Raw genomic sequence first — 27,774 nt, 5'->3', positions numbered from 1 at the left:
GTATGACAAAGAGTAGAACCCACTTTTCTCACTATCTTTTCTCAATGTAACAACATAATTTTTCCTACCACTCAACTTTATCTCATCTGTTGGATACATTACCATAGGTTCTTTATGAGATCAATGTAATCCAGTGTTGATACTTTGTATATAACTCGATAATTTGACTCAGTCTCTGCTCTTCCTATTGGGAAGATTTAAACAAATTATTCTTATTCACATAAAATGTTGATGCATTATTCATTCATTCATCTGTACTTTGCTGGATTTTGTGTCACCACTACATACTTTTGTAGTATTGCCATGCTAACTGAATGCTTCAGACATTGCTAATAATTTGTTTTAGAGAAAGAAACACTTCCATTAAACTATGAAAATTGATATCCTAATTGCTCTAAACACTATTCTTACTAGATATTCATAGAACTGACCAAATTCAGTTAGTTTAGCATATTTTTCTATTTATAAATGTAGTTCTTGAAAATGTAAGGTGTTCAGCTTATGCATTTTACACTTATTATTTAGCAATCAGAAAAACATCAAGGGAAGACACGTATATACACAACTCTAGGAAAGGAAGTTTATTTTGTAAAATTGTTCTATGATCATAGCTCTCAGTTGTAGGCAAAACAGTTTATGTATACCACCTCCAAAAACTGTCTTCATAAATACTTTCTCAGTCTATTCAAATGCAATGTGAAAGGTCACAAAATATGTTCAGTAAATGAATGCTCGTTGTCAGTCTCAGTGACATTTGGGGCTAAGCCAATTGCATTGCTTCCGCATACTCCACTACATCATAGCCCTTCCCTTCATTACCCAGGCACCTGTGTCTTTCATGGTCTATCAAATTTGCTCTCAAGCTGGCTAGTAGGAAACTAGTTTTATTTCTTCCCTCAATTTGCATTTTTATATCAAATAGGATGAATCATCGATGTCAAATTTTCTTTTCAATTATTAAAGCAGATTTTGGGGTGATGGGAAGGATGTTCCTATCCACTCTGAAATCACATCACAAGTCTTCTTTGCCTTTTAGTGAATGGCAATCCCATCCTCTCATCTGCTCAGACTAAAGTTCATGGATTTATTTTTTACTCCTCTCTGTCTCTCACACATTCAGACTTCCCCGAAAATTCTATTGGCTTTACCTTCTAAACATATATAGAATTCAAACACTTCTCACCACTGCCTCTGCCTCCACAATCTCTTGTCTAGATTATTACAATAGCCTTATAACTGGTTCTCCTTGATTCTATACTTACCCTTCCACAGACTGTTCCCTATGAAGCAGCCAGAAGTGTTATTTTAAAACCTTAGTCAGATTATGCCACTGTGCACCTCAAAACCCACTGACAGCTTCCCATTACCTTTAAGATTTCCTATGACTTTGCTCCATAGTGCCTCTCTGATCGCCTCCCTTGCTACTTTCACCCTCTGCTCCAGCCACACCAACCTTCTTTGTCCTTCTTAAACACTCTTGGCACATGCCTGCCTGCCAGCATTCACACTTGTTCTTCTTTTTGCCTGAAGTGTTCTTCCCCAAATATCCTGTGACTTGTTCCTTCGCCTCCTTCAAGTCTTTATGCAAAAGTCACCTGCTTGGGGACATTCTATCTAAAATTTCAATTCTCTCCCACTCCCCATTTCCTATCTAACATATTCTATTACTTATTTTTTTAAAGTAAGATTTATTGAAGTATCTTTACAGTCAGTAAATTTTATCTTTTTTCTGCCATCAATAAAACAAAGGGGAAAAAATTACCATGTCAAGTGTGCCTATCAAACAGTTTTCACAACTTAATACCACTTAATCAATGTATGGAATGTTTCCATAAGACCAAACAGTTTTTTCATGCTGCTTTCCAGTTGGTCTCTCACCCTCACCTCCAACTCCTGGGAACCACTGATCTGATTTCTGTCTAAAGTTTTGTGTTTTCTAGAATGTCGTATAAATGGAATCATAGAGTATGTAGCCTTTTGTGTCTGGCCTCTTTTTCTTAGCATAAAGCTTTTGAGGTTTACCCATATTGTTACATGTAGCAATTCTCTCCTTATTGCTGACCAGCATGGCATTGCATTGGCATACCAAAATTTGTTTACCAATCACTAGTTGATAAACATTTGGATTGATTCTAGTTTGGGGTTATTTTGTCTCACATTCATGTCTTTATATGGACTGTGTTTTCATTTCTCTTGGATAAATACCTAGAAATGGAATTATTAGGTTATATGGAAAGTAGACTTTATAAGAAACTGCCAGTGTGGTTGTTCTATTTTGCATTTCTCCAGCAACATATGAGCATTCTAGTTGCTCTACATCTTCACCAGCATGTGGTATTGTGCTGGCAATGCAATAGTACCTCTGCTTATTTTAGCTACCTTATTGCCTGTCTTCCCCCTAGAATGCAGGGCTCATGAGGGCAGGGCATTTAATCTATTTTGATGACTGCTTTCCCAGTGCCTAGATCAGTCCCTGACAAAATAGCTGTTCAACAAGTATTTGTTGAATATATAAATGAAAGTTGAATGAATATCACCTCTTTCCACCGTTAAACAAACTGAAGCTAAGAAGGACTTATGGCTTGCCCAAATGGAAAACTAGGGCTAAAATTGAAGACCTCTAATTGTTAAGCACTTCTGATAACTATACTACATTGGAGGCCACTGGTTTTCCAGAAGTAATTTTCTGATTGATATTTAGAATATGAAGCATTTGCATAAATAATTATTTTATTTAGCTTTGGTGGATATTATCTCCAAACTGTTTTAAATTGCTAACAGAAAAGAAAAAACTTATAAGGAGAGGAATTTAAAACATAAATATTGGAATAATAGTAACATATGTGGTAAAATAGATAGATTCTTAATTTAGAGCTTAATAGAGTTTATTTTGGTGATAACAATTCCCCATTAATAGATCTGTGACAAAGAGGGAAAATCTTGTCCCGAGATGAATTTTGCTGCATCACATTAATGCCCTGCTTCACCTTATTCTTTTAAGAAGGTTGGAGTACGTTGGATTAAAAGGTTGGAATGGGGAGAGATCCAGAAGTTCCTGTAGTTGGCCAACAAATCTTGTCCTTGGGTCCTAGAATGAGTCAGAACCACTAGCAAATTGTTTCCTAAGGCAGCTGGAGCATCTCCACTGCTTTCTTCAAACATTTGCTCTATTAATATGGTAAGTTAAGTCCAACCTTGTGATTCAGATTTCTGGCTTGACTGCCAGTGAACCTTGGGCAAGTTACTGAACCCTTCTCAGCATTTAATTCCTTACTTGGAAGCAGAAATGATGGTTTGCAACTTTAGAGACTGGATAATAAAAGGCTCTGTGGCTGCTCTCTCTCTCTCTCTCTCTCTCTCTCTCTCTCTCTCTCTCTCTCTCTCTCTCTCTCTCTCTCGTCACCTGCACTGGAAAAAGCCAGCTGTCACATCATGAGGACACTCAGGCAGCCTATGGAGACCTTTATGTGGCAAGGAACTAAGGCTTCTTGCCAACATGCAAATGGAGTAGACATCTTGGAAGTATATCCTCCAGTCCCAGTCAAGCCTTCAGATGACTGCAGTCCCTGCAACAGCTTGAATGCAACCTCATGAGATACCCTGAGCCAAAATTACCCAGCTAAGCTGCTGAAATCCATGACCTAAAGAAACTGAGATAATATTTCTTGTTCTAAGCCACCATTTTTTTAAAAAGTTTTAAAATTCAAAGTAGAAAATATGACTTAAAATTCACCATTTAACCATTTTATTTTATTTTATTTTTTTAAAGATTTATTTATTTCTCTCCCCTTCTACCCCACCCTGGTTGTCTGTTCTCTGTGTCTGTTTGCTGCGTCGTCTTTGTTCACTTCTGTTGTCGTCAGTGGCATAGGAATCTGTGTTTCTTTTTTTGTTGCATCATCTCGTTGTGTCAGCTCTCCGTGTGTGTGCGGCGCCATTCCTGGGCAGGCTGCATTTTCTTTCATGCTGGGCGGCTCTCCTTACGGGGCGCACTCCTTGTGTGTGGGGCTCCCCTACGCGGGGACACCCCTGTGTGGCAGGGCACTCCTTGCACGCATCAGCACTGCACATGGGCCAGCTCCACACAAGTCAAGGAGGCCTGGGGTTTGAACCACGGACTTCACGTGTGGTAGACGGATGCCCTAACCACTGGGCCAAGTCCGCCGCCATTTAACCATTTTAAAACGTGCAATTCAACAGCATTAAGTACATTCACAATGTTGTACAACCATTACCAATAATTTCGAAATTTTCGTCGCTCCAAAGAGAAATGTGGTACATATTGAGTAATTCTTCATTCCTCTCTCTTCCCAGCCCATGGTAACCTTTAATTTGCTTTGTCTCTATGAATTTCCCTACTCTAGACAGTTCATATATGGTGAATCATGCAATATTTGTCTTTTTGTACCTGGCTTATTTCACATAGCAATTTTTCTAGGTTCATCCATGGTATAACATGTATCATAACTTCACTTCTTTTTCAGCTGAATAATATTTTATCATATGGCTATACCACATTTTGTTTATCCATCCATTGTTTGATGGACACTTGGGTTATTTACACCTTTTGGTACTGTGAATAATTCTATGAACACTGGTGTACAAGTATCTTTGTGCATCCCTGTTTTCACTCCCTTTGAGGATATAGCTTCAAGTCAAATTGCTGGGTCATATGGCAATTCTATATTTAACTTTTTAAGGAATGACCAAACTGTTTTCCACAGTGTCTTCACCATTTTACATTCTCACCAGCAATACACAAGTGTTCCAATTTCACCACAGTCTCTCCAACAGTTATTACTTTCCAGCTTCTTTTTCCCCTCCCCTTCCCCCCCCCCCCCCCCATGCCCTGCTGTTTTTGCTGTTTGTGTCCATTTGCTGTGTGAACTTCTGTCTCTATTTCTCTTTTTTGTCTTCTCATTTTTTCTCTTATAGGATTCACCGGGATTTGATCCTGGGGACCTCTGATGTGGTGAGAGGTTCCCTGTCACCTGCATCACCTCAGTTCCTGATTTCTGCCTTGACTGTCCCCTTGGTCTCTCTTTGGTTGCATCATCATCTTGCTGTATGACTCCCTTGTGTGGGCACTGGTTCACTGCATGGGTACTTGGCTTGCCATGCAGGCACTGGCTCACGGTGCAGGCATGCTTTCTCTTTTTATTTTTTACCAGGAGACCCCAGGGATTGAACCTGGGGCCTCCCATATGGTAGGAAGAAACCCTATCACTTGAGCCATATCCACTTCCCTCTAGTTTCTTAATAATAAATATCCTAGTGAGTATGAAAGAGTATGTCATTGTGGTTTTGATTTGTATTTCCCTAATGGCTAAAAATGTTTAGCATCTGTTCATGTACTTATTGGCCATTTGTATATCTTCCCTGGAGAAATGTCTATTCAAAATTTATTTGCCCACTTTTTGGGGGGTTGTTGGTCTTTTTTATTTGGAGCTGTAGTTCTTTTTGTATTCTGGATATTAAACCTTTATCAGATACATTGTTTCCAAGTTTAAAAAAAAAGATTGGGATGGGGACCTATGCCATTTTGGAGTCAGGTTTTGTCCTTCAAATTGGTTCCCATGTATCCAACTTTACTTTCCAGTTAGAGGATGGCAAAATTCAGAGATAGAACAGGGTTTAATGTTTAAGGAATAATAAGTCAATTTGCCTTTCTTTTCGTACTCACTTTGCTCATCTCTTCAACATCCATTGATCTTCCTTGCAATATGATACAGTCCCTGCTCTCCAGGAGCTCAGTGACTGTCAGGCAGGGTCTAGTGATATGCTCTGTACATAGTGACTGCTCAAGTAATTGTTTTTTATTTTTTGTTTTTTTGTTTTTGAATCAGTAAATGAAGGGGAAGGCTAAAAGTAAATACGTAGTCAAATAATTGCAGTGCAGCTTAATAAGTGCTGTACAAGATGTGTGTATAATGGACCAGAGGAAGGAGTGCCAAACAACCTGGGGAGTGGGAATGGTTCATAGAGGAAGTAAACTCTGTTATCCTTTCATTTTGGTTATCCTTTCATCTTGTGCCTGTCACTTGAGTTTTATTGTATGTGGCATATCTATGTTTTTCTCTCTCTTCATTGTATCTGTAAGTTCTACATGAGCAGGTTATAACTAGAGTTATAGAGTGAACTCCTGGGGACTAATCATTAGAGAGCCTTAAATTTTGTAATAAGTTTTATCTGGAACAAAAGGATAATGACAAGGCTCTGGAATGAATGGTATGATAGTTGATTAGATGGTAATCATAAGAAGCAGATCAAGGGTCAACAACCTAGGCATGGCATGTAATGTTTGTATTCTGACTATTGGTTGAAATAATGGTAATGGGAATAAAGTGAGCAAACTGGGGGGAAATATGACAAGGGTTTATTCATTACTTTATTCAGTAATCATGGAGTGACTCCTGATTTGTAGGAGCTATAATAAAAATTTTACATACACGACTTAATTTAAACCTCACGAAAACCATGAGGCAAGTATTAATTCTGCTTTACCCCTGATCATTCTGAGGCTCCAATAGGTTAAATATTTTGCCAATGTCAGAGAGTCACTGAATGGCAGGTGGGGCAAAACGCAGGTCCATTTATCTTTAAAACTCGTAAAGGGTTGTTATTATTGCAACTCCCTAAAAGCAGGTTCTGTCTTATATTTCTGTGCATCTCCAACAGCAGTTAGCACAGTACTATGTACAAAAATTTTTTTTGATTGTTTCAAAAGTTATTTTAACACGTTCATTTATTACCTTTTCCAAAAAATACAAAATAAAGTATTAGGGCACTGGTAGGAATAACTATTATTTGTATAGTGCTTCTTGGTCTCTAAAGCAAAATACTTTAACATTATTTAATCAATGAATGAAAAACAAAACTGCCTGCTATGTAACAGGTAGTTGGGTATAAAAATGACAGGGTCCCTGCCCCTATGGAGCTTAATATTTATTGAAAGAACTTAGACATTAAATATTACACAAATGAGTATTTAATTAGAGTTGACATAGCGTGATTATGAAAATGTACAGGGTGCCATGAGAATGAGAAAATATTCCAAAGGTATGCATTTAGGGGCCAACGAGAGAATATGGCTGTTTGCTTGGAGATGATTCAGATGAGAAAAAGTTTAAGGAAGAATTCACTGAAAGAGAGTGTTTATGTTTTTAGTATTACTTAATGGTGGTGATGTTTTACAAGGTTATATTTTTGAAAAGCAATTTTTCTCATAATATGGTATAGCTATAAGTTTAAATAACTTCCTAGAAAGAAAAGTCTAATACTTAGGGAATCTATTCTAACATAAAATCCAAAATATTCAACTAATTGTATTTATAAAAAGCTTATCATTTAAGTCATCTTAATAGAAACAGAACGTATGTTTAACAACAGAAGATGCATAAGTAAACTGTTAAATCCATTAAAAATGATAGTCATGAAGGGCAATGTAGCCACATGGAAAATGTTTACATTAAAGTACATTAAAGCACATTCAAAACATTGTAAATCATGAAACTATGAGGATAATATGCTTAAGAAGAACTCCTTAAGAAACATACCTCAAAAGTAACAGCCAGTTGTGGTGGGAAAATGAGAGATTTGTTTTTCTTGTTTTACTTTATGAATATTCTGTAACATGGTTACATTGTTTTTATTATTCAAAATACTTTTAGAAATTAATAAGAGACCTGAAAAACATGTTTGGCTTCTATGCTAAATCATAACTCTCTGATTTTATGCTATAAGGCATACATAATTTGCAATGTAGCACTATGGGGGCTAATTTACTTGATAAAGAGACTTGAAAAAATGAATTACAAGCATTACTGTTAACACACACAGGAAGGTGCTATTAATAACCACAAAAGCAAAAGGAGAGCATCTGCAACCCAGAGACTAAAATTAGTAATAATGTTGAAGGGAATTCTACCAAATTATGTTTTCCAGAAGAGCCAGAAGCTCTGGTGTAAAGAAGACTGATCATCTCCGTTAGGCCTTGAAGCAAAAGAAAAGACTTCTGGATGAGGGCATTTAATTACAATGTTTATCTAATCCCTCTGTAGCCATTTGTATAAACAAGATCGCTTAGAGAAAACGTTTCTCTTTGGGCAGTGAAAGGGTATTAGAGGAAGCGTTTGGTAGAGTGTGTTTTAAAGCAATCCAACATCACAAATCAAAGTTACTGTTGCCTAATATTGGTGTTTAAAAAGTGTATATAAGAAGAGCAAATAGTGCATATGCTTCTGCCTTATGATTGTTCAGCTTCCCAGTCCCTGAGCTCATGGTAGCAACAATAACATAATAACATCTGATTATTTAGGTGGGGTTCCCTTCTAAGTGCTTTTACCTATATGAACTCATTTTACCCTCCTAATAACCCTGTGGGTTGATAACTATCGTTATCCTCATTTTATAGATTAAGAAATTAGTCATAGCTAATTAGTTATTAGTTAATGGGGATATAGATATCATTATCCCCATTGTATTGATAAGGAAATGGAAATATTTGAAACATGAAGGAAGTAAGCACCTTGTTCCAAGGTTGCTCAGTTAAGTGCTTTGGCTCAAGGATACAGAGTACAGTGTTTTTAAGCACTAGACTATATATTATCTAAAGATGATATTTTTTGCATTAATACTTGCGTTATCTTATTGCCAGAGTCACTAGAAAGTATTTTGAATGATATTAATAGAAGAGCTTATTTCAGCTTCTTATCGTATAGCTCAATGAGAAGGGATTTTAGGGTGAAAGAGACCTGGGTTCAAATCTAATGTGTCAACATGGCCTTGGATAAATTATCAAATGCTTAGTTTCCCCATCTATAAAATGTAGATATTAAATTACTAAATTTAAAAACTTAAAGTACTTCCTGCCATGCACACAGTGTAAATCAGAGTAAAAGCATAACCTGAAGCTTTTTAATAATTTATTTTAGAACATTTATGTAATACGTTTATTTGCCTACTACTCAAATGAGTCAAGGCTAGCAATTTGCCTTGTTTTTATTTGGGTAGGTAAGATAATTGGGAAGAGCTGGCTTATTTGGTGATTTTGTTAAACTATTCAAATTGAATAACCCCTAATGTCTATTGGTACGATATTTGATAGCAATAGAAATGGGATCAAAGGTATAATTAATGTTTTTGTCCCCAAATTCCTTTTCAAATAATGTTCTGTGGTACATAAACACACATATATATACACACATTTGATTTATACGTCTATAATTCTAGTTCTCTTTCTTTTCATGATACTATGGTAAGAACTTGACATGTTTTCTCTATTTTGTACTTTAGTTTCCTTTTATTAGAAGTACATTTATTTTACCAAGTTTTCAGAATATGTAAATATTTTCCCATCAAACTACTATAGTGTTGGGCCATTTTTTCTGAGGTGAACTAACAGAAAGGTCAATTTTGGGGAATTTTCTCACCAGGGGAAAATACTATCCCTTACCAGTGAACTGGGCTCAGGACAAGATACCATAGCCCCATTCGATAGTTCTTTGGAGGATACCATGCATGTAATCTCTAAGCCTCCATTTGGAGGAGGATCCAAGGTTAATGTGGATCCTTTAGCTTCTACATTTTAAATAAGTAGTCCCCTCACTTCAGATTACAGACCTGTACCAAGATTTCTACTACTAATTCTTAGTCCCTGGACCAGTGCCTAGAAACCTTCATGAAGTATGAAAAGGTTATTTCTATTAGAATGTTCCCTGAATCCCAACCTGGGACGCAGGGCCAGGTCTTGGGGAGTAGCACACAGTTCTGAAGTGTGGGCTACCACAGTGGGGACTCAGCTCCTCAGGACTCTAAGGGTCTCTGTCCGATGATTCCCTTTGCCGGATGCCAGGTGTGGACCTCTTCTCCGCTACTGTGCTCTACTTATTAAAGGGGGCCTGGCCTGCTGACTCCTCTCTCAGGACCTCTCAGTGACCTGAGTACTTCCCTTTAGTGTCATTCCTTGAGAGCTCAAGCTACAATTGCTCTGGATGTGCCTAGAGCTTATCTTTATAAGAGGGCTACATATCCAACATAAATCACACAAAAAACACAGCAACAACAATGGAATAAAAAATCCTTCAAAAATCCTTGAGCATCTTCCTAACATTCTTTTTTTTTTAAGATTTTTAAAAATGTATTTCTCTCCCTTCCCACCCACCCCCCACCTCATTGTCTGCTCTCTGTGTCCATTCGCTGTCTGTTCTTCTGTGTCCACCCGCATTCTTGTCAGCAGCACCAGGAATCTGTATCTCTTTTTGTTGCATCATCTTGCATTCTTATGTTAACATTCAAAGTACTTACGAGGGCCTCTAAGGCTCTGCACAATCTGGGCCCTGCCTGTCTCCCATCTCTTCTCCCACACATTCTTCTGCCATGCTGACCTTTCTGTGTATGTCTCTTCCTTGACTCAGGCCCTTCACACTGCCCTTTGCAGTCCCCCCTGCCTCTACCACCTCACCCACAGCATATCTTAACTAAGCTCAGCTCATCCTTAAGCTCTTAGCTTAAGCCTCATGTGCTTACAGTTTTCCTTGAGGCCCCATGGTCAAGGCATGGCTTTCCTTTTATTTACCTTCGTATCAGCCTATACTTCATTGTAATACACTTCATACATGTATTTAAATTGTAATTGACTGCTTAATATTTCTCCCCTGGACTTGAGAAAACCTGCAGGATTACAGCTCTTGTCCAGTTCTACTCCTAGCATGGTGTCTTGCACACACCAGCTACTCATTAAGTTTTTATTGAGTTTAGCCTTGTGTATAATGCCTTGGTGACTAAACTTTCAAGAGATTCATTTTTCTGTATTGCAACACACAGATAGAACAAAATATACTGTAACCAACCTGGGTTCTTGTGAAAGCAAAGCCTAAGACAGATCTTTTTTTCCCTCAAGATTTATTTATTTATTTATTCATTCATTCATTCATTCATTCATTTATTATTTATTTATTTATTTATTTATCTCCCCTTCCCCACAGTTGTCTGCTCTCTGTGCCCATTTACTGCATGTTCTTCTGTGTCACTTGTATTCTTGTCAGCAGCACTGGGAATCTGTGTCTCTTTTTTTGTTGTGTCATCTTGCTGCGTCAGCTCTCCATGTGTGCAGCACCACTTCTGGGCAGGCTGCACTTTTTTCATGCTGGGTGGCTATCCTTATGGGGTGCACTCCTTGTGCGTGGGGCTCCCCTACACGGGGGACACCCCTGTGTGGCATGGCACTCCTTGAGCACATCAGTACTGCGTGTGGGCCAGCTCACCACACAGATCATGAGTTCCTGGGTTTGAACTTTGGATCTCTCATATGGTAGGCAGATGCTCTATCAGTTGAGCCAAATCTGCTTCCCAAGACAGGGATCTTAAGGAGCAGAGGTAAAGAACAGAGAGAAAGAATTAGCAAAGGTAACAAGGTCAATAAGAAATCAGGTTGTCTCATTGGTCATCAGTACAGATGGCTGATGCTTGAATTATTGAGATCATTAAATCATCTTACAACTATTTGCCCTGAGAATGAAAAGGAGAGGCATATGGATATCCCATAATTCCCCATTTCCAATTGCATAATGGCAGCAAGCAAAAGATACCTGGTGCAGGCTGAAGCAAAGCACCAAAATGTTGCTCAAGACTAGACTAGCTGAAGCCTGTGCAGAACTGACTCCCGGGGATGAGCCTCCCTTGCACCACGGGATTACCTCTGAGCACCAACTAGCAATGAAACTGGAAAAAGACCTCAATCAAAAGGGGGAAAGGATAAAGACAAATGAGTTGATATGGCTAAGAGACTTCAAAGTGATTCAGGAGGTCATTCCAGAGGTTACACTTAGGCATGTCTCAGCAGGATCTCATTGCCTGCCAAAGTAAACAGTGCCTCAAATAGCGGGGCTCCTGATGGCTCTGGAGACATCCAGACACTATAGGCAGGGCAGACAGCTCAGGATTTTGGTACCCTGCCAGTGGGCCCTACTTTGGAATTTATGCTCCCCAGTGTGACAGAGCTGGACTCAATTGTGGTTTCCCTACACATGGCTCCACTGCCCCTTCTATTTGAACCTATTGTGAGTACTAGAGTTGATAGGTATATCTACAAGAGACTTAAATCTTTGGGCTTTCCATGTGCCAGTTGGACCCTGAATCTCACCATCATTGCAACACCTACTCTCCAGTTCATTGGACTCACCCAGGACAACTAACAAGGAGATGAGGATGGAACGGCCATCCCAAGGAACAGTCTGCAACTGCAAGCAAGGTAGTCCCATCCATCTGTCCCATGGGATATAAACCCCCTCTCAGTTAGAGGTGAAAGTGGGCATCACCATCCCAGGATCCTCAGGATTGGGGAATGAATGAAGGACTAGAGTAGACTTAATGGTATTCTATATTTATTGTGATTCTAGCAATGAGAGAACAGTTATCACTGATATGGAGACAGCAGCCACTGGAAGTTCTGAGGGGAGGGGTAGGGAAAAATAGGTATAATATGGGGGCATTTTTGGGACTTGTAAGTTGTCCTGAATGACATTACAATGACAGATACAGACCATTATATATCTTGTCATAACTTACAAAAAGATGCAAGAAAGAGTATAAACTACAATGTAAACTATAATTCATGCTTAGTGACAATGCTCAAAAATGTGTTCATCAATTGTAACAAGTGTACCACACTAATGAAGGATGTTGTTAATGTGGGAAAATGTGTCAGGGGCAGGGAGTGGGACATATGGGAATCCCCCATATTTTTTATGTGACATTTATATAATCTAAGTATCTTTTTTAAAAATTAAAAAGTATATTATAAAAAACAAACACTGTCCTAGAAAAATGTCTTTGGGATATGGATAGAGTAAATAAATTGCATTTTGTAATAAAAAAAAATAAACTGGTCTTTTCCCCTGAGGGGAAGAAAAAATTGGGGTGTTACATCCATATCTCTAGATAATGATATGCTTATATTACTACGTACCAATGTTAAACATGATTAATTGACTTTTTGTTTTAATAAGTATGAATTTATCTCATTTTTTGCTCTCATTCCCAACCTTACTCCTCACTTTACCCCTCCTTCTAATGTAATTATATCAAATCCTAAATTACATCATTTCTGTAACCTTTGTAACCATAAATAAACAAATAACCACAAATAACATATATACATTTCCATTTTTTGGACCATCAGTTATAGACAACTGTCTTTTTAAACCACTAAGAAAATAACTAGAAAACATCTGTTTTTCTTAAAAAAATCCATTGTCTTAACAGTAAGTTCAAATGAATTTTCCTTTTCAATACTTCACTGATTTCTCAACTTGTGCCATGTTTTCATTTCTTTTGTTTGGCTCCTGTCTTGTATAGCCTTTCATTCTTCCTGAACTAGTTGGCTGCCTTTCTTTTCCTTTTGCCTTTCATGTTTCAATGTCCTCCCAAGCCTTCAACCATACTACCCATTCTATTGACTCCTTTTTTCTTGGTGACCTCCTTCATAGAGTCTGCAGTATTCCTGATCCACTCTTCAGTTCTGCCACACAATTGTCATTCCAGGAATTTTTCACCACTTTCTTGGATTGGAACCATTCTTTCTTTAATCCCACATCTTCCTTTTTTAAATTTATGAATTTTCTTTCTAATTAAGGATGCATGCAAGAAAAATCTTTGTGAAGTCTGCAAAGTATGAACATTTATTTATTCTTCCTTGCATTCAATTGGATGGTTGGTCTCAAAATAGAATTCTAAATTGGAAATAATGTTGCCTAATAATTTTGATGATATTGCTGAAAGATAAGTCTGATGCCATTCTTCTTGTGGAGAAGTGTTTTGTATGTATATATGTGTAAGTACATGTTAGTAGGGTGAATACTACTAAAATCAACTGTAGTTTGTTTAGACTCCCCATTAGTTCCATTACTTTCACTTCCACCTCTTACTCCACTTACTTGTTGAGTATGTGTCCTTCCTGGGTCCAGAACCCATTTTGGGTGCTGTTGGGGTGGTTAGCTCTCTACTTAACTGCATTTGGAAATAGATGTTTATTCTAGATAGTGGTTAGGATTGGATTGTCTGGATTCAAATTCTGGTTCTACCTTTTCTAGCTGTGTACCTTGGCTAAGTCACCTGTGCCTTAGTCTTTCATATGGATAATATTGTCTATTTTAGTAATTATATGTAAAATCACTACTATTGCTATTACTGTCCCTCCTCTGTTGTGCTTTATCAAACTCTTGCTTTCATCTGTTTTCCATGTTCCATTTGTTTGCATCTCTTTCTGTTGATATTCCCCCTCATGTCTCTTTTTGTATTATTCTACATTATTCCTTTACTGAATGCATTCTAGCTACTAAGAGAAAATATCTGTGCATTCCATCCTCTTGGAGCCAGAAGTCAGAACTGATTCTTAATTTTAGAAAGCAAATAGTGATTTAATGGTTTTAATGTTATTTCCTTTTTAATAATTTAAGATTTTTTTAGCTAAATCATGTATCTATATTCATAAAAATCCTTTAGTGCATATTCTTAGTGATCCAATGACCTAGTGTCAAAATTAAACAGGAAATTTGCTTCTTTCAATAGATCCTTAGTGATGGTAGCAAAACTGTTCTAATTCTGGTCAGAATCTATGTCTCCTTAAAGCATTGGAAGCAAAATTAAAAGAATGTCAGCATGTTAGAGAAAGCACTTGTGTTCCTTGTGTCAAATCAAGGTAAAATTAACAATTTTATTACATTTTGTGAAGGACTAAAAAATGAACCAGAAAATGATGATGATGATAGTGTGATGGTGATTATGATGATGATGATGTAGTAATAGTAGCCATGATTTTAAAACTTCCTAAATGTATATTAGCACTTAATTTACACTGTTACTTATTCTTCACAATAGCTCTACTAGGTAAGCATTTTTATCTCTGTTTTATATATGAAAAAAAAACAAGCACAAGAATTAGAGTGGTTTAATACTTTTCCCATGGCCTCACAGCTGGTGAGGGACAGAACTGTCTGACGGAGAAGCCTGTTCTGTGTCACTATGTAAAACAAATCCTGGACTTAGGAATCAAAGCTTTGAACAACCTTCGTTAAAGAAGGTCTCTTCCTGTATCTCAATGTCTTTGTTTCCATGTGGTTGGAGCTCCTCCCTCTGCTACCTTGGAGGTCACTGCAGCTCCCTATAGGTGCGACGACGGCATCCGTATCCCAATCCCTTAAAACCACTGTCACCAACTTTCTCATTGGAACCCCCAGCCTCTTAGAGGCCCAGCCCCCCGTGATTCCAGCTGGCAAGTCCTCTAACCTCCCTTAGTGAGAGCAGTAACCATGCCTGTCCATACTGCCCAGTGCTGGTAGAGTTTCAGGCAATCATAGACTCTTGCTAACTCTTTGAAGAATGAATGAGTGGTGGGAAAGAGAAGTAGGCAAATTTCCTGACATAGAAGATAAGAGATTGTTGCTTAGGCAAAGAAATTTATCAAGAAGAAACTGTAAAATATTTTCGTATAGAAATAATGTTAGAAATGGCAGTTTGGTTCTGTATTTCCATTAATATCATTAAAACAGCAGTCCAACAAACTTTCATATTATCCAGTGTATAGGAGCCCAACCACCATTCATAAAGTGCCTCTATTTAAAATGCAGGTTTGTGAATGAACTTTTGGAAGATAAACAATTTGTAAACTGAGTTTAACTTCTAAGGCCATTAATTAATTGGTTATCTTGGCTTGTGTCTTCTCCTCACTGAATTAGAAATTTAAAAAGAACATGACGTCAGAAACTGTGTTTTCTATTACATAATAGTACCGTTATGCCCAACTCTTTCTTCTTCTATCTGTTCCCACCCCCACCCAGATTTCATCATGGTACCTTGTATGTAACAGGTACTCAAAAAACATTTCTGAACTGATTGATTTTTAATAAGACTATCACTCAGGACAAATAAAAGCATTTCCTGAGATAGCTAAGGTTCTTGCTTCAACCTAGCTTTAATTTTGAATGATATAGAAAAGTTATAAATGATATTTAGAATGATTTAAATTATACCTTCAATTTTAATTTATGTAATTATACAATATTAGTTAAAATAAGTAAATTAGAGTAATAGATTTGGATGTTTATTATTTTTCTACTTGACTTACAATTTAGGGGCAAACGGTAGCTATAAGGTATAGAAGGTACCCAGGTTTGAAAGACCCCAAAGGACCTGTGTACTAAACTACCCTATAAAATAATTTATCTGACTAGAGCAGACAGGAATGACCTCTCATTCCGGGACACACTGTAGAGTGGTCTAGTGTCCTAGAGGTATATCTGTTCTCCTTTCTGGAAAAAGTCTGTCCTGGAGTGTTTTAGAATGACGTTAACTACTTGCCTTTCAAATGGGGGAAAGCCATGAATAGGGAAGAAAAGTACATTTGGTTACAGTGATAAAAAAAAAAAAACACTTCTTACTTCACAAAAGGCACTATTTTGCCTTTTCAGGTGTAACTGTGTGGAACCCCATAATCCCAGTAACGATACCTTGAAGGAATGGAGGGACTCCAATATTTCTGCTTCTGACATAATTTGGGAGAATTTAACTGTGTCGGTAAGTGAAACATTGAAAAGTAAGTCATATGTTGAGTCTTATTATTTTAGGGCCTTTGTTGACACTTTGAAGCAATTATTGCCACTAAAGTAGATTTTTAAATATGTACTATTATAAAAATGATATAATTTTGTTTTCATTAGTGGTTGGTAGGCCTGAATTGCTCTGAAAGCATACATATACAGAATAATATGACCGAGATTAATGGAAAGCACATTAAGCAAAAGTGTGTTGACCTACATGAAACCATATGGCAGAACTAAATCTTCTTCCTGTGCAAAGAACCCATAATGCTTTTACTTTACTCTGTAATTCTGCTCCAGCTGTTCAGGATATCCTAGGGGGGAGGGGATGGTTGTTAATATTTTAGTGTAAATACTGAAGTCTTCGGGAAGAAAAAAAGTCACTTTGCTTAAATTTCTGGCACTTCCTTCAGCAAGGGCTTTAATACTTTCATTTTCTTATTATCTCCCACTGAGATAGGGAATGGCAACAATTTTTTCACCCAAGATAGTTAAATCCTTTATCTTTGTTTATTTTCTTTGGATTTTCTCTGCTCTGTAATTTTTCTCTTATAGCCATATTTCTCAATTCATCTTAATCTATTAAGTTTGTGTGCCTTTTCCCCATCTATATTTGCATCCTTTTCTTTGTTTCAATCAAATCTTAATTTGCAAAACTCAAAGTATTTTTGCTTTTAGTAAATATTAAAATATTAAAATCTGAATAGACTTAGTTTCTTTTCTATTTTTCTCAGTTACAAGCATTACAATCCAAAACTGTTGCCACTTTATTAACCTTTAAACACTCAAATTTCATTACAACCATCAGCATAAGATTATGTGAATTAAAAACACATATCAATTTAGTAAGCAGAGCAGTTTCTTAGAACATAGAAATCATTATAAAACTCTAAACATTCTTATATGTTATAGACAATCTATTGCCTATTTAAAAATTTTTTCCTCATTAAATTTGTTTCTTTCAGAATCAAAATCAAACTACCCTCTGCTTAAAATTCTATCTTGACTTACATTTTACTACCTTTACTCTTATCCTAGTCACTTTCTCTGTAATGATAAGCTTTCATTTACTCTTTTTTTTTTAATTACAGAAGTTGTGGGTTTACAGAAAAATCATACATAAAATATAGTGTTCCCATATACCACCACTGTTACTAATACCTCGTCTTAGTGTGGCATATTTGTTACAATTCACGAAAAAACAGATTTATAATTGTACTATTAACTAGAGCCTTCATTTACTTTTGTTTTCTTCTGTTATAGGCACATTTTTCTGTTCTATTTTTCCATAGAAAAATAATATTGCTTCCTCTCAGAGAACAATTGACCAACAAAAGAAATGATAGCTGAACAGAAAGAATGCTATAGTTAGTCAGCCTTTAGACCCAAGGTCATGGTGGATCCATTTAGTAGTGGATCTTCCATCTCCATGCCCCTTTTGTAAAGTGGAACGCTGTTGTGTTTAATGAGCCCTTTGCTATGTCCTTTACCTTGCTGTCCTCTTCAATCCAGAAAACCAAAGCATACCATCTCTAAATTACATAATATGATAATGTGCTCTTTATTTTTTGTGTTCTGAATAATTTATGTAATAGCAAACACAGAATAATAATCTTCTAAGAGACAGGCTCACAGGGCAATAGATCTAGCTAGTTGTGGGTTAATATTAGATATTAGAAGTTTTAGGGTTAAGTAGAGTACAATGAAAAATATTTTGCAATCAAAGCAAATCTAGCACTGTTTCGTTTTTTTTCAGTTCTGTACTAGGTGTGAACATTCTGGCAGAAATTTTCATATTATTTTTCATTAGTTAAAAGCAGTTTTTGCAGTAGATAATTGTTATTCTTGACCAGAAATAGCCTTTCTCACCAAAGGGAATGCTATATAATGAAAAATTTTTGTAATTTTTATATCAATGAAGACCTTTACAATTTTTTGTCTTAATTGCTATGCTATTTTTTTCCCTCAGTGTAATCATCAGTATATGAAAGGTATTTTAAAAAAATAAAGCACTGTGTTAATAGCCATTATAACTAGTTTTGTAAAAGTAGCCATATAACATTGATTTTACATGTTATTTATTTGGCAGGTCCTGTAATTTGGTATAAATTACAATTATGCGATATACAATTTATATCTTGTTAATTCAACAAGGGTAAAACACTTTAGCTTTCTTTGATCCTCCCAAACTGCCTATGGATAGTAAGTGTGTAATAAATATTTAAAGGTTGTTTGAAAAATAGTACCATCTCTCAAATTCACTATTTAATGCAAGTATTTAATGGCAAGTTAGAATACTTAGCTTATTTTCATATTTATTTTAAAACATATCTCAAAATCAGCCATTATAAGGAATGCCTAAACCATGTTTAACATATTCACAAGCAATTACTCAGCAATTGGTTAGAAATTGTTTCAGTGCCTGAATAATTACATATTTAGCTTCTGTACATATAAGGAGCAGGAATTTAATGCCAACTTTAATTTCTTATTTTATCAAACATGATTTTTTGCCAACTTTATAAAACTGTTGAAACTTAGAACTTGTTTGAAGAATAATAGGAGAAATCAGTTTGCCAAGAAACATTTTTTTGAGTGTCCATTGTAAGTAAATCCATATGTTAGACTCAATAGAAGAGAGTAGGATCTGGATTTGTTTTCTCTTCTGAGTCTCAGGCCTTCTGTATATGAGTGTGTATTTGTGTTGGGGATACAATAGTATAAACCTAAAAATATATGTGGCATTTAGTAGATCACAATTTTTCCTTCTTCTTTTTTTTTTCAACATACTTTTTTCCCAAGGAAAAATTTTATTATTTTTGGGTTTGTCTTGAATTAATTAAGCAAGCCACTGGCAACTTATTACAGATTAAGACAGTAAAATCATTTAAAGGATTCTTTAAATGGCATCTATACTTTTAAACACAGAACAAGACCCAGCCAACTCCAAGGAATGTTTAGAAGACTTTCATAGCTGCACAAAAGATAAAAAATGGTCACATGTATTTCTCATGGAGCTTTTAGCATCCCTTTGTATTTACTATTCTGTTTACCCATTACATTACTTAGTATATTTCTCTACTACCATCTCTAGACAGGGGCAGGAAGAGAAACTGAAAAATACAAAGGATTCATTTTTATAACGTTATCTTATTTTTACAGTTTTAAAAGAAGGGAAATTAGAGATATAATTAAGCTTGAGTTTTTTCTGTGTTTTTTCAATTGGCCAAGTTACTGTGCTACAATTCACTTAGTATGGATTCTTGGAATTCAACTTCAGCTTGCAAGGAAGGTATTTGTTAGATTAGGAAAGGGGATAGAAGTTTTTCAGACAATTATTAAGTATACTAACATTATTTCTCAACAATTCTAGGCTTAGGATAATTGCCCCAAGTAGGTTTTTTCGGTTGGTTGGTTGCTTTCAGTAGTTTTTTCATGATAATGTAACTCTTTGTGACTTATTCTAAAATATTTTAGAGTTATTTATTTTCTGCTATAGAAGGAGTCTAAGGCCTGAGGCTTGATTCATTCAGTAGACTGTGTTGTGGTAAATCCATATTTTTCTCTGAATTTCTCTGTACCATGACACAATTCAGTTTCTGTTCAGGGCCATGGTACCTCAGACTAATGAGGTCCCTGGATCATTTAAATCTTTCTTTTCTCTGTTTTGAAATTTTTTAAAAAATCAATGATTTGATATAATTTTTAGAAGAAAGTAAGGAAAACCAAAATGAGGGGTTTTTTTAATGCCCTTTTTCTTGGAGAAAGAACTTTTTTTTGACTTTGCTGCCACCTTATGGCTAAGGCAGTAACTAGAAATGATCCTTCAGAGGTTTATAGAAATATAGTGCCAGGAATAAAAGACCCTAGAGAAGTTATAGTAGACATGAGCTTTGTCTTGCTCTTGTATTATTTTCCCCCCACTTTGTTCCTTCATCTAAGCTCAAGAGCCCCATCTTTGACTCACATTTTTATTTCAGCAATTGTATATTGCCGTTTTCTTGTTGCCTTTCTTATCTTTCTTGGTAGCTTTTACACTGGATAATTCTACAAAATTCTTGTTCTTTTTTAATATGTAATAATATCCCCGTTATAGACACTAAGTTTATACCATAGCTCTGCTTCCTCCCAGCAGCAGTGAAAGTATAGTAAATTACTTAACCTCTTTAAACCTCAGTTTCCTCATATGTGAACTAGAAATAACCTCTACCTATTTTACAGATTTGATGTGAAAATTATTTAAAATAATGTATGTAAAGGACTTGGCGTAGTGTCTGATGCTAGTAATCACTTACATCAAATATGTCACCTTTATAATAAATCTTGTGTTAGAAACTTAGTAGATATTACTTTAAATACATATTGATTGGCAAGAATTTAAAAAGCAGTTCATGTTCAAATTTTACATAATATATGTTAATCTTAGAAGCTCATTACCTATCTAAATAGACTTCTTCAGGTGTAATGTAATGTCTACTGAATCATTGTGAGAGCCATAGATGAAAAGCGTCACCAACTCAACTGCAATTGATGTAAGATGTTAGTTTTCTGAGGAAAAAAAAAGTGTCCATTTTTTTCTTAAAAGCCCCATTTGTTTTGCTTCCTCTGGCAGGAATGCAAATCACTGCATGGCGAATATATTGGACGAGCCTGTGGCCATGATCACCCGTATGTTCCAGATGTTCTCTTTTGGTCAGTGATACTGTTCTTTTCCACAGTTACCCTGTCAGCCACCTTGAAGCAGTTCAAGACTAGCCGATATTTTCCAACAAAGGTACTTAGCCGATCATGTTTATGATCAAAATATAAAATAACCTAAGGCATGTTATGGAGTTGTACAAGTTTTAGGACAAAAGAAAGAGCAATTAATATGAATAAAAAAAGTCACTGAGAAGCTTTTGTGTGAGTGAGCTGCTGGATTGGGGTGGGGTGAGGGTGGTGAAGAGAAAGCATTTTGCCATACAGCTGCCACAGAGTGCTCTCTTGCCCTCCTTACTTTTTTCCCTAACTGCAAATCCTAAGGTTAAACTCCCATTTTCCCACTTAGGTTTAGGGAAATTGAAAGCACACACTGTGTTCCTGATCGCCTCTTCGCTCGTGAAGAGGGCAATTGGGAACTATTCCAGCCTGACAGATACCTCAGAGGAACCACTGTTGCATTCTCTAATTGGGAAAGCCCCTGTAAGACTCCTTGGAACACTATTCTCTTTTTCAATTTTTGAAGTGTTAGTCCCTCCCTCTAACCCATCCCATTTGCATCTGCATATTTGGAAAGGAAAGTAAACAGAGAAACAGCTTAGTTCAATATTTAACACTGCAAAGTAACACCTATAATGTCTGACTCAGCCAAAAAAAAAAAAAAAATGGGGGAGGGGAGAGGCTCAGAGAAAAAAAGAAAAGAAAGAAGGAAACAAGCTCTAGAGATGAGCTAAAGATTATGTAAAAAAATCCACTTCAAGAGACGTTACTTCCAGAGAGGGCTGTGGCGGCTGCTACTGCTACTGCTACTGCTGCTGCTGCTGCTGCTGGGGTTTGGGGTTTTTTTTGTTTGTTTGTTATGTTTTGTTTTCATTGAAACAATAATCTTCAACATTTGGGGTATGTTTATGTGTATGTCACAAAGGGATCCTAATAAAAACCAGATCTTGTTGATAATAGTGTTAGGATATTTGCTCAAAGGTAGCTGTATATATGAGATATAGCTACAAACTGGCTTACCTAGAATAATTTTTAAGTATGTCTACTCTCCTGTGCACATTCCCTGTTGCCATACCTATATCCCAGTTAAACTAGCTAAAACATCATGATTTTTCCAACATAAATACTTTTTTTATGGTGTTTCAGGTTTATCATCTTAAAATGTTAACTGAGAGGAAAAAAAACCCTTAAATTCAGCCTTATTCTGTGTTCTGAATTTTCACACACTATGATTCATAATATACTTACATTTTAAATAAACATTGGAAACAGCACACCACCTTTGTGGCTATTCTATAATGCTTAATTCTAGAAAGGTTGGGCATGTATCAGTCTTAATGACATAGATATAAAAATAAATATTCAGGTTCTGACAGAACTAATGGCAATATTATAATACACATAAAATATAATATTTTGATATTATGTCATAAAGTGTTTATAAGGTGTGACTGTGGATTATGATCCTGAGTATTAATTGCTATGTATAGCTCCTTTAAGTGACAAGTGTTTTCATTATTTCTAGGTTCGATCCATAGTGAGTGATTTTGCTGTCTTTCTTACAATTCTGTGTATGGTCTTAATTGACTATGCCATTGGGATTCCATCTCCAAAACTACAAGTACCAAGCGTTTTCAAGGTAAATTTATTATTATAGTTAATATCATAGCATCTACTATCTAACTTTCTTACTCTTTAGGTTTAATTTTCATTAAATGCCTGTAACCCAAGTACTTGGGATTCCCATGAAAACATAAAAAATATAGATTAACAGAGAAGTAAATAAAATGTCCACAGCATGACTGCAATTTTGGTCTAATATTTTTTAAAAATATGAATCATAGAAATGGAAACATAAACATTGCTTGAAAATTTTTGCTACCAACATTCCTAGTTTGGATATCTATATACCCATTTTGCATTTTGAAACTAAGGAAAAGACATGATCTTGATTCATTTTATAATAAGGCAGAATTGCATGATGTCTAGGGCTTGAAATACAGACATAAAGAGGTCTGGAATTGAATTCTGACAATGTTACTAACTAGGTATGTGATGTTGGACCAGTTATTTAAACTTCTCTGAACCATAGTTTTCTCATTGGGCAAATGAGACAGGGGACTGCCTCAAAGGATTCCTGTCAGAATGAATTCCTACGAGTCTTATCTCAGGAATCAGTGTTGCTTAGGACCGTTCTATCAACCCCTAGCCGTTACCAAGTGCCTTTTTTTTGTTGTCATATAATGGCCTATGCATACATCTAAAATAACAGCACCTTATAGAGCAATTTTCTCTTTATGTTTCTGTCTCTGACTCTAAACTGAAATAAATCTCTTCTTTATCTTTGTTTTTTTAAAGATTTATTTTTTAAAATTTATTTCTCTTCTCTCCCCTCCCCAGTTGTCTGCTCTCTGTGTCCATTCGCTGTGTGTTCTTCTGTGTCTGCTTCTATTTTTGTCAGCGGCACCTGGAATCTGTGTCTCTTTTTGTTGTGTCATCTTGCTATGTCAACTCTCCGTGTGTGCAGCGCCTCTTCTGGGAAGGCTGAACTTTCTTTCGCGATGGGCAGCTCTCCTTACGGGGCACACTTCTTGCACATGGGGCTCCCCTATGTGGGGGACACCCCTGTGTGGCAGGGCACTCCTTGCATGCATCAGCACTGCACGTGTGCCAGCGCCACATGGGTCAAGGAGGCCCTGGGTTTGAACCGTGGACCTCCCATGTGGTAGACTGACTCTCTAACCGTTGAGCCAAGTCCGCTTCTCTCTTATTTATCTTTGTATCTCAGCTCTAGCGCATTGGTCAAAGTGCTATTGGTAAAAGTAAGTAAATTTAACAATAGTAAATGGTAAATATTGATATTACTTATTTAAATAAAATAATGGTAAGTATTAATATTGTTTTATTTAATATAGATATGGGTTAAGAACACAGAATTTTGAGCCAGTCTGAGTTCAAACCCCAGCTATATCATTCACTAGCTTTGAGACCTTGGACAATTTATTGGACCTCTTTATGTCTCAGTTTCTTAAGCTCTATCACCTTCTTTAGGTTGTGACGATAAAATGAGTTAAAATATTTAAAGCATTTAAAATGGTGCTTGGTATCTTAGAAATGCTTTATGAATATTAATTATTATTAACTGTAGCCCCCTCAGTGTATCACTTTCTAAGTGAGGCTTTCCCAGTAGCATATATAAGATTTAATTTGACCAGGTATTCATTAATCCAGCTAATAACAATGACCATTCTTTTATTTTTCACAGCCTACTAGAGATGACCGTGGCTGGTTTGTTACACCTTTAGGTCCAAATCCATGGTGGACAGTAATAGCTGCTATTATTCCAGCTTTGCTTTGTACTATTCTAATTTTTATGGACCAACAGATTACAGCTGTCATCATCAACAGAAAAGAGCATAAATTAAAGGTATTTTTAACATCCATGCTGATGTAAACCATTCTAATTTAACCAATATCAATTGATGCTTATTAGACTTCCCTTATATTCTGTTGTTATTTTTACAGTGAAATATTAGGATAATTGTTTTCAGGTTCATAACTTCTATTGTCTATATTCAAGATATTTTGTCTTATAATGAGCTTAAAATTTGTTTGTAGCAGTTGGCTGAACTCTAAAGTCTGAGCCTTACCTTTAGGTACTAAAATAAAAATCATTGTCTCAGTTCTAAATTTCTTTACCACGTTCAGCATATATTATAATAATATGACCATCTATTTTGGTGAAATGAAACTTTACCACCTTGTCTTACATCTGGGATTCCTTTTTCATTTTACCCTGACTCTATACCTATTAGACTGCATTCATTACTGGAGCAAATTACATCTTCAGATGTTTCTCATTTTCTTCAATTATTCTTCAGTTTATAAAGACAATAACTACAAAAACCAGCTGTAAATATCATTTCTAGGTGACATCTTCATTGTGTTTTATTGCAGATTTCAGTGACTTTTCTTTACAAAAAGAGAATAAATGTGAACATATTATGTTATTATATTATATTAATTATATTATATTATATTATATTAATTATATTATATTATATTCTGTCCCTGCCATTTTGAAACTGAAAAATCAAAGTTGTTCACTGGTTCGCAATTTGGGATATGTAATTTGAGCACTAGTACATTCATGAATATGTTAAATGAATCAAGTTATTGAATGGTTAAAAATAATCTGCCAAACCTTGTAAAAATCTAACACCCACTGTCTTGTTTTGTTCTGATATTATGAGGGTATTGCCAACTATCTTCACATACCCTTTAAACTCAGGGAAAAAAAGTCATTGTCAAAGCAAAAGAAATTATGCCTATAGGATTTTATAAGTACATTAAAAAGATTAAAAACCTCTAATTAAATTATTTGATGGGCTATAGTGATAGCATAAATTTATGAAAGCAGAATTATTTGTAATAAATAAATCTTACTAAGAAAGAATTTTATGTATATATTGGGAGAGTGTCTTTCTTAAAACAAAAAGCATTCTTCATTTTCTTTGGGGAAAGTAACTTTAGTGTGCTTGAAATCTTTATTTAGTGGGGTTTGTTCAATTCACTTGTGATTTTTGCCAAATAAATTTTTATTATTGACAATATATTTTTACAAAAATATCTAATAGTCTTCAGAACTAGACCAGTGGTGAGCTGGTAAATGGTTAACAACCAGCTCTCTGAGGAAAAAAAATTAAAAAAAGAAAGACCTTGATTTATAATGTTTGCTGATTTCCATGGTGTGAATACCCTCACCATGGCCAATTTCAGGCTACCAGCATGATATCAACTGGCAGAAAATTTTTTGAAAATTAAACAATTGGCTCTTACAAGCCAATGCAAGCTGGTTCCAAAATACCAATTTTGAAACTGTTCAAAATTGGAGGCTGTTTTATCTACAGACCTCACAACAAGAACTTCAGATTCCCAAGTTTAACAGCTTACTTATTTAACATCAGCAGTCCAAAAATGTTATTTGCTTTAAAAATATTAACCTTATAACTATTCTGAAAAAGCAAATAATGCCACAACTTGTATTATTATTAAAATTATATAATCATTTAATTAGATCTATAAAGCAAGTTCAAATAGTTTCTGTTGATTATTATTTATCCTGCTACTTTCCAAGAAGTGAGAAAACATTCTTCCTAGGCAACAGTTTATTTTTTAAAACTGAAATGTCTATTTTTCTGATTTTGAGCTAATACATGATTTTGATTTTTAATATACAATACAAAAAGTTAAAAGAAAAATGTGGAAAACACTGTAATTTCATTACTAAAGATAACATTGTCAACATTTTTGTATATATCCCAATATGTACTTTCTTACTACATATGTTGCCTATAATTTTTTTCCATATAAGAACATTATCATGGTAATCATCCTATGTCAATAATATAAATCTGTGTTTTCATTATAATGGCTCCATATATTTCATGTTATGACATATTTTTTAAATGAAAAAAAAAAAGATTCCTGTTTTGGGAAGAAAATAAGCCACATAACCAGTTTATCTTTTAAAGAATGTTTTGTTTAGCCTTTATAATTATGCAGATAGCCCACTGATTTCACTGAAAAGTCCTTTGTCAAGGCTATCAGTTAAATTGATTCAGGCATTATTTTTCCTGATTATTAATTCAATCATATTAAAACACAATGAGGAAGTAAGTGAAGATTTGCTGAGGGTGATATGAGCTTTTTGATTATTCTGTCTCCTTAGACCTTATGAATCACACAGCACCCTCTCCTTGTTCTTCATAAGCCTATAGTAGGTCCTTGACATTTGCAGTCTTTCCAAAGCTCCAAAGTGAAAAATGTATTGTATTTACCCTTTTACCTAGAGTGCCGAAAACTAAAATATGGTGAAGCAGTCAAGTGATCCTTTCAAGAACTTGCATTAATAAAATTAAATGCAGAATTGTATATAATAATTTATAGAGTTGGATGCAGAACTAAAACATTTAATATTTTTTTTTGCTGAAATAAAACTTGAAACTACATTACTAAATCTTTTCTGTTGTACAAATAAATCACTGCATAGTCAAAAGTTCATGTTTTTGTGCCTTAATGCCCTGGGGTTTAGTAAATAATGCAGCAAATCCAGCTTAATCATAAACTCTGCTATATTGCCACAAAGTAGAAGACAGTCTGTTCTGAACCATTGTGAAACATAACACTCCATCCTTCTCTTTGGCTCTATATATTTTCAAAGCAAGTTCCTTCCAATAAAGACATACTTTATCCACACCAAACACATATATTTGCACTATAACCCTTATCTTCTATAAGCTTCAGGACAGTATGGTCTACTGATGCTGATTTTCCTATTAACAGCAGCAGCAGCAACAACAGCAACAATAAAATCATCTTCTCAGAACATTCTTTACTCAGAGTAATAATTTATTCCATAGCTGTTCACCCTACCTGTTGCCTCACTGAAATGTTTGTAAGTCTCCTGATTTGACTTGAA

General features: G+C 35.5%; 1 protein-coding gene across 15 annotated transcripts in view; it reads left to right on the top strand.

Annotated features, from left to right (window-relative positions):
* The window catches only part of SLC4A10 (solute carrier family 4 member 10), a 389,606-nt gene that overhangs the window by 330,876 nt on the left and 30,956 nt on the right, over positions 1-27,774 (top strand). For all 15 annotated transcript variants that reach the window (XM_058300758.2, XM_012527510.3, XM_058300760.2 and 12 more), the window contains 4 exons: positions 16,467-16,572; positions 21,208-21,369; positions 22,819-22,932; positions 24,559-24,720. In XM_058300758.2, coding sequence (XP_058156741.1) covers positions 16,467-16,572; positions 21,208-21,369; positions 22,819-22,932; positions 24,559-24,720 — 544 coding nt within the window. The remainder of the gene's footprint in view (positions 1-16,466; positions 16,573-21,207; positions 21,370-22,818; positions 22,933-24,558; positions 24,721-27,774) is intronic.

Source organism: Dasypus novemcinctus, chromosome 7 (genome assembly GCF_030445035.2).
Source record: "Dasypus novemcinctus isolate mDasNov1 chromosome 7, mDasNov1.1.hap2, whole genome shotgun sequence".
NCBI classification, from domain to species: Eukaryota; Metazoa; Chordata; class Mammalia; order Cingulata; family Dasypodidae; genus Dasypus; species Dasypus novemcinctus.
The sequence above is the reverse complement of the archived record's forward strand: the minus strand, read 5'-3'. Positions and strand labels throughout refer to the sequence as shown.